General features: G+C 37.4%; 1 protein-coding gene across 1 annotated transcript in view; it reads right to left on the bottom strand.

Moving 5' to 3' along the window:
• Positions 1–1,686: 1,686 nt before the first annotated feature.
• LOC121503622 (potassium voltage-gated channel subfamily C member 1-like) overlaps positions 1,687–8,739 on the bottom strand; it is a 73,807-nt gene continuing 66,754 nt past the window's right edge. The window contains exon 6 of the mRNA XM_041778113.1: positions 1,687–1,838. Within this exon, the coding sequence (XP_041634047.1) occupies positions 1,687–1,838 (152 nt within the window). The remainder of the gene's footprint in view (positions 1,839–8,739) is intronic.

The following is an 8,739-nucleotide window of genomic DNA, read 5'->3' as shown; positions in this document are numbered from 1 at the left end:
GCCCTTTATACCATGAAACATGATATCAATTCTTAAATCAAACAACAAGGACATTTCTCTTGCACATCCAGGAATTTTGCCTTTTCTGCCACCTTGGAATAGCAATGCAGTTTTAGAAAAACACTTCCTATTAAAAGCGTTGGTTATACCCTGATTCCTGTATTTTAAAGGATCACTTCAGCCTCAATACAATTTCACTACTTTTGAGTCAATGACTGTTAAAAGGTATACAATTCAATCATTTTATACAGGAATTTTTCTTGGAGAGGCCTGCTGAACAGTTAGATTTAATAATACATATATATATATATATATATATATATATATATATATATATTTAATGAACACCTTAATGAAGAAAAACTTTTCACTTTTTCTGCTTCTGTGAGAAGCTAGGCTGACATTAACATTTAAATATCCTATCTAAAATAATACCCAGGCATGTGTGTTCTGACCTCCAAGAGAAGAAGAGGCTTATTTTGATCAAACTAGCTTAAAATTTTGAAATGTAATTCATACATAAATGTTTAATTTTTTCTCATTCAAATGCATGGCAAATGAATTTGGAATTTATTTTTCTGAACTTCTTAAAAATGCAGCCTCTTTGCAATTCAGCTGGATGAAAGTCTTTGAACCACTGTCATATGTCTTTTAACTCAAGAGGACAGAGACGTTCTTTCACATACTTTCCTCAAACGTCCAGGGTATAAAAAAATGATTTACCTTTGAGCTTGCTTTGTTCATCCTGTGAGCTTTGGAAGCATTAGCATTAAAAGTCTGAAGCTTGTGGAGGAAGCAGCAGAAAAGGGAGATGCTTCTGCTTTCATTGTATTATATTCATGGAGGTGATGGAGAGCCTTATAGAAGACTTATTCTCTCTGTATTAAAGGGATGTGCAGAAACCCAATTACATGACCATGATGTGTGTGTGCAAGTACGTCTGTGTGGAGGGGAGTTTGTATCATTAACACATTCAACATAACATTGACTTAAGCTTAAACTGCTTTTTTTGGAAGGTGCAGAGGTGCTACACTTTGGGTTATTTTCTTTTCTAAAGATATGCTTTTGATCTTAAGTGTAGAAAATGTCTATATTTTCAATCATTTTGAAGGTATAGTGTATGTTATTCTGGAGAATCTCATACTAAAAACATGCATGCGGCAGCATTATGTTAGTGTCTATGTGTGTTATGTGTGTATTCTGAGGCTTAATATTAGAAAAGTCTCTTATTTATAGCTACTTTTAAGTATCACTCTTAAAGTATTGAAGTGCAAGTGCAGTCAAGATACAGGCAAAAAGTAGCAAAGGTAAAGCTAGGGGTAACCTAACTCAGCTATCATATCAGTCTAAACTAATGTAGACTCTAACCCTGTTAGTAAGGCAGGTGTTTTTGAGGGTGTTTGTGTATTTTTTAAATGCATTTACAGAAGCGTCTTTCTCATGTTTAAGTAAGGTTTGGATATCAACTGGATTCTAAAATAAGTGCCTAGAATTGCTCTTAGTTTGTAGTATCTTTGAGAAATGGTGATGAAAGAGCAGCCAGGATTGACCAAATGCCCATGAGACTCTCCTTCCCTGTCTAAGCTTGTTGTTTGATTTTCTTTTTCATGTTCCCCCATCTTTAAAAAAGCAAAAAATATTTTGTTGCTGTTGTCGACACTCTGTTGTGTTTTCCTGCCAGCTATGCTACAAAATGGAGGGAATAGGGGAGTGGCATCGCCTGAGTCCTGGTGGCTCGAAGGGTTCGAAGGTGGAGTTGGTGATAGGGGTGAGGCGCAATGGCGCGCCCGTCATCCCAGAGATATTATTGAGGCTGCGAGACTTCTCATAACCCGTGGCTACATGAAGATGACAAGAACAGGTAAGGCCCAAGGTTAGAGTGGGATTATGCATAAACATTTCAGAGAGCAAATGAAACAATCAACGATTTCCAGTGAGGTAAAAAGTTGTAAAGTAGGCAATGTGTGTAAATGGATGGAAATGCAGTGTTTAATGGCAGAAAGAAATTTTATGATATATCCATTAATGTTATGTTATGACAGCATTGCACATCAGAAATAGCAAATATAAACAATTTGTTACAGTTGCAAGCATTTATAAATAAAACAAAATTGAAAAAAGATAAATAACTCAAAATTAAACCAGCCCAAAGCAAAATATTTGAGACCAAAAGAGGAAGTTAGAAAAAGACAGACAGACAGATGGACGGAGGGACAAACAGATAGACAGACAGACAAAAAGAGACAGGACAAAACAGGAATATTGGTTATGAAAATAAGCTATTAGTTGCCACAATTGCCCTTAGACACCTGGGGATGGTGCTGTTCAGCACCGCCATGAGCTGTGTAAGGTAGGGAGGATGCACTAGTTCAGTGGATGTGCACAAACTGTATTGAAAATGAATAGTATTAACACAATTTTAGTCATGCCCATCCACTGACTCCCTAATCTGAGATTCCCAAAAGTACTTTGTCCAGAAAACCAAACCAGACTTGGTGGCTCAAAGATTTTTGGGAAACTCAGAGAAACTTGTGGATAAATCATCTGGAGCTGAGCACAATTAGAAAAACACCCAATGCTCCACGCATACATTTGAATCCTAAAAACATCTCCCCTGTTGAAGACATTTGATCTCAGAGTCCAGGTGTTTTAACCAGGCAGGATAAAAGGCTGCTTTTAACAGGGAAACAGTCAGTAAGACTGACAGAAAGACAGACAAATCAATGAAAGAAAAAAACAGTTTTTAAGTCAGGTTCAAGTGTGTGGTTCCCCTAATTTAGAGCATAAAATGTCAGTTTGATAAGGGGAAATTTTAGAGCTAAAGCCATGCTAGCAGCTATGTGAAGCCATTTTTGGCCATTGCAGCACTCCACCCTGAATACCCTAATTAGCATGCTAACAATGCTAGCATTCCTGCTGTTTACTGACTACAATGTGTGCCAATTTTGTTTAGCACTTTAGCATGCATGTATTTGTGGATAAAGTCAGAAGTAAAAGTTGGAGACAGAGGTTGATGAAAATTATTCATTTGTTTCTTTTAATGAACGACTTAAAATAGCAGAAAGTGGTCAGAGTTAGATGACGTTTTAACATACTGGGTGAACTGGTCTTTCAAAATGATGCTTTCCTTCACAGATGTTACGTGCAACTGACTGAAAAAGATTTCATACTGAGTGAGAACAAAAGTTCAGTGATTACCGAAGACAAGATATCTACAGGCCAGATATCAAGTTTTGTTCCAGTTGTTGCATTTGTTTTAGACCTTTGACTGTGTTTTTGAATTTGAAAGGTCCTGAATTTGCTTCGTGGCTGTTGGGATGTGTTTGCGTTCAGCCACTGTACCTCCATCCCTCCCTCCCACTCCCCATATTCATCTCTGCAAACCTAAGCCTGTTTGTGACCACAGCGCTTTATTTTCATCTTAATCACACTTGTTTAGGTTTTGTTTTGTTCTTGGGCGGCCAGTGTGGTAATGACTGAACAAATCATCATAATGAAGGAGGGGCTAGTTCCACGGTAGACAACTGCGATCTAAAGTAAGCATTGTGACAAATCTGACAGAATATGGCACTCACATGGAAGACATATGAGCAACAAGATGATAAATCTGACCACCCTGTACTTCCTCTACAACTTAGTGCTTAAAGTGAGCAGGCCTTCATGTGGGATCCAAACTCTCTAAAAGTAATAGGGGGACATACAGTAGCTTCTGATTATCAGGCAAGCATTAAACAGTTTTGCCTTAGAGGCAGACACCATCTCTGCTTTTATTAGGAGTGAGGGTAAAAGCCTTCTTTATTGATATAGCTTGTAGTTCAAGCTTGCTTTTCTGGTAAAGCTCTAGATTAACAAAAGGAGGGCTTGTAATCTTAAGCTTGGTAAGACTGATTAAGGCAACTGTTGTCCCAGTTTAAAAGATTCCCTGTTGGTCTTGATTTTTTTGTCCCAAATAGTCCCGTCTATGGATATTGATACCATTACTTTCTACAAGGTGAAATGGTACTGATTATGTTTGTCTTGGTGTGTTGGAGAACAACTAACTTTTTTTCAGTTGGACAAAGGAAATGCCATTTGTCAACAACCTTTATTTTTGGAGAAAGTTGCCAAATTTCATTTTATAACCATCAGCTTAGAACGACAGTATCGATGCAGACACAATAGTTAGCGATAGCTACTTTTAACTGAGGACATGACCTGGAGCCATTACACTGCAGCAGGGTGAGTGCTTATTTATCCCAGCAGCTTCCTAGCTGGCTTTGCTTTAGGAAGAAACAACATAAGACAATCTAACTGATTGAAATGAGTCAGTCTGCCTCTTTCTCCTCAGCAAATCACAAATACATATATTTTTTATATTAATTATAAGTCACCATGACAGACTTTGCACATTGCAAATAATGGTGAGATGGTGGACATCCATCATTCTGAAGTTTGACAATAGTCACTTTTAACCAGACTAGTGCCGTCATGGAGCAAGAAACTACTACAGCAGTATGGTATATTATGGAATATATTGTGGAGTGTTTGGAGCTTCACCTAAATTGACCAATAACTTTTCAGGAGGTATTCTGGGCACTGGACAACACATTGAAAAGTTGGTGTAATCACACTGTAACAATGTATCTATTCATTGCTCTGTGTGTTTGAGAATGTGTGTTTGCGTGTGTTGGTGTGGTTAACTGCATGTGCATACTGTATGCATGGGAAATTGTTCCACTGTGTCATGAATTATCCGGGTCAGGTTTAACTTTATATGTTTTGTGTGCGCATGTTTGTGTGTTTTTTCCTGCATGTCTACTGTGTAAGAATACACATTCTGCTGTGCTTAAATAGATGTGTTTGCAACATCAAGTGTTGTACCTACAGGAATAAATCAGCAGCAATGTGCCATTAGCTGATTGAAACACACACACATGCACAGTCAACATAATCACACACACATAAAAGCAGCAGCAGATTTGAATTGGTTAGGATCAATAACCTAACATAGTGCAGAATTTATAGTGATCTGTCATCCCTCATCTGACTGCTATCATTAGAACTCTTATGAATATGATTCTGTTTATGCCTCACCAATTGGTAGCCTACACAAAGATTGAAGGTACTTATGCCTCTAATTCAGCTCATCATGCACGTTCATGTATGACTTTCCCATAAAAGGACTGGAGTTGTGGTGACTGATTCTATCATGTACTGCACATCAGCTGTTTTCAGATCATCACTGGATTATAAATGAAATTGTGGTGATGATATTTCAGCCCCAACAAGCCAATAAAGGTTTGCAGTTTGGTGCAATTTGCTTTTGCTTTGTGTCTCCATGTGGGTAAGAGCTGTAAGCACCTCTGCTTTTAGTTTGAAGGACAATGTTCTCATGCCGACAGAATAATTCTCTACACAAAAATGAGAGAGGGCAGATCATAAGAAGGGTTTTGGATGTGATACAATCTTCTTTGTCTGTTATAAAGTTTCTTTCCTGAAACAGGCTGAAAAAAAACCCCACCTCATCCAAATAAGCACCCTTATCACTATACAGCATTATTGCTCCAAAACGTCCTCATATCTGGGAAAAGGTCGGCTGTATGTGCCAAGGTTCAGCGTGAGCTGCTTTCTTTTAATGCTGGTAACATCTGTATTTTTCTGATTCAGTGTGATTTACAGCATCTGGGTCTACAAACAGCTGATGTCCAACACCCTACTGTCATTTCTAGTGTTAGGATTCATATTGTATGTGCTAGTGATGATGACTTCTAATAAATATTAATGCTTTATCTTGGATGTTTCCATCACTGTAGCTGCTGGTCTTGTGATCTGTTCTGAAGGTAATAAACTCCTAGACTTTATTGCTGCTCCAAAGCACATTTGTTGCTGCTATAACCACTCTGTAATGCTCTTGAGGTAATCATCATCTACTGGAAACAGTTAGCTACTAACTAACATAAAGCATATACCTTAAAATCATGTTCCCCACTGAACAACAATGCCTCCAACATTTGTCTTTGTTTTTTTTAAACAGTAAAGCCTGATCATAGTCATTTTTATGTTATTCTCTATGTTTGCCAATTTTGAAGCAGATATCTTATTGGATAGAGGGCCATTTAGATTTGATAAAGAAGATAAGAACATGGCTTTAAAATTCTGATAAACAAAGCCATAGCTTTAGCCACTAAACTAATTCTAGTAATAAGTTAGACTTATAACTCTAGCTTAAGCCTCCCAAAGACTGTATGTATTAAACTGGGATTTTCTCTGGAATCTTTCTTTATATATAGTTTTTATTGTTTTAACCAATAAACGCTGATGATGATGATGATTAAATACCTTTAAAGCCAAAGCAAGAAGCTAAGCGAGTGCTCACGGTGTTGCAGCGGTTCTGTTAACTGTGCTGTGGTGGGGACTTGTTGTACATACCTCCACTCAGTCAGACTTTAGTAACACAACGAAGGGGAAGAGACTGAGGCGGATAGCCTACGGATGGAATGGATACACAAGTGTTAAAATGAAATGTGGGAACATGAGAACATGAGGGACGGAGAGGGAAAGGAAGGAGGATCAAGAATTCAGGAAAAAGAGGAGGGAGAGTGGAGATAGATGGGCAGGGAAGAGTTAATGGTAGTTATACCTTTGAAAATGAGCTCTTGCTACAGTGAAAGGGAAGAAATGAGCTCAAAGTTGGTTCACAAAAACAAGAATGAGAATGGGCAAAGAAAGAAAACTACTATATCCTTGTACTTTTCTTTCTGTAAAGGAAGTTGTTTAATGATGTAAAATACTCATTTTTTAAATATGCATTATTGTTGACTGAAAGTTTTTATGTGTCAAGCTTACAGCTGGTCAGCTATATTTTCTGGTAAAAAGAGTAGTTCGGGTATATAGTGAATTTATTTTGTGTGCCAGTGAGAGAGAAAGACATTAAGACTAAGAATATATTTCATACAAATTGCTATGTTTTTGCTTTGTGAGCTGCTGTTGGTATGTCCTGCTAAGGCTGGGCACATCCAGGGTGAGTCAGACCAGATTTTTAAGTTGGTGAAGACAGTGAATTTTGAAGGTCCGACTTCAACTGCCACCCATGTGACATCAGCTTCCAATTTATTTTAGCTGTTGTTTTTGAGGCAGAAAAAATAATCACACAAACCTGGGCGCATGTGTTGCTTTGGTGATTGGGGCCTCCATGTGATCAGAAAACAAGCAGATGATGACATCACACAAGCTTTCTTTAATGCTGTTTAGACAACAACATTAGTAGGGATTGATATCTGTTATGGTTATTTGGATACCAAGAGAAAATTCGTAAAGCTTTGTGTACTTAGAATAATTTGATATCTGATAGTTTATCCTGCATAAGTGGTCTAGGATGTATTTGGAACACGTATGAACCCTATTAAATGACATGCTCTACGGTACTCTGCTGGGTAAAAAAAAAAAGCATGGCTCACTGAGATCTGGGGCTCTATGCAGGGATCTAGATTATTTGGCTCAGTTCTAGTGGTGCAATATTGAGAAATAATGTGGGATTGTAAATATAATATAATACATAAAGGGTATCGTTAGTGTATTAATGGTTATCGAGGAAAATGCAGAGAATAATGATAGTTTGAAGCGTGTATCTTTCAACTTAAAACTTATGAGTATTAAGAAGCCTAAAAAAAAATGAAGTTTTACAGTGCTGCTTTCAAAAAATAACTATTTTTTTCAAATATGTAATTGTACAGCCTGACATTGTGACTGCATTATTTACAAAGGAGCAGCTCTCTGAAACGTCTCATCTGCAGACAACCAGCATGACTCTATGGCAACTTCTTGTCTTTAACTGAGTCTCTTCTTAACTGAGTTGTCATTTCAGTTTAGCCACTCCACGCTGTTTATTTACTAAATAACACTTCACCTTATCCTATGAAAGCAACAAAATGAGGAGGAAAAGCTGAAAAGAGGCACCATTAGCCTCTAAGCTAATGACTGATTTGCTCTCGTTTATTCTTATTGCAGCGGCTTCACTGCACACAGTATGTAGGGATACCAAGCCATGGTAAGAGAGCCACAGAAATAATGTGCGGGTTTTTGTTTAACAGACTTGTTTCTGCCACTTTTATGCCTCCGATTGATTATGGTGATGTTCTGTACATGCAGGCATCTTCTCAAAGTCTTGTATTTTTGGATACTGTTTGGACACAGAGGCTAATTCCCAATCCATAGTCCTTAAGTCATCACTGTTTTCTGTATAATCGAGTTGGTTGGCTTCTGTTGATCACTCATAGGCTAAATCATTGGCATAATCCTTAATTATAAGGCTTTACTAAATCTGCTTCCACCATACCCATGTGATTTTATTTATGTGAAAAGTTTCTGGTTTAGAAAAGCATGCTAAAGTGTTGACATGTCTTTTAGGACTCCAAAATGAACATATCAGTGCAGGAGCAGATGAAAATGCTCTTCAGTTGTATTCTTATTTGCTAGAATTGTTATTGTGTTCCAAGTAAGATTTGTTGCGGGAAAAATTTTTGGGCAGCACAGCAAAAATGTTAAGCAAGGTTTGGTTTCTCTACTCTTGTGGTTTGACTCACATTCACTCATGCTATTCATTGCAATGCCACTATAAGAAAAACTGTATTAGTCTGTAATGTTATCAAAACAAATCTACAAGTTTATAAAAACAGTGCTGGCTATGACAATCCTACTTCAGTCCATTTGGTCCGAATCTTGTTACCACTTTAAAATTATAGTTTAAAAAATATATTTTCC

This window comes from Cheilinus undulatus, linkage group 21, assembly GCF_018320785.1.
Source record: "Cheilinus undulatus linkage group 21, ASM1832078v1, whole genome shotgun sequence".
Taxonomy (NCBI): domain Eukaryota; kingdom Metazoa; phylum Chordata; class Actinopteri; order Labriformes; family Labridae; genus Cheilinus; species Cheilinus undulatus.
The sequence above is the reverse complement of the archived record's forward strand: the minus strand, read 5'-3'. Positions and strand labels throughout refer to the sequence as shown.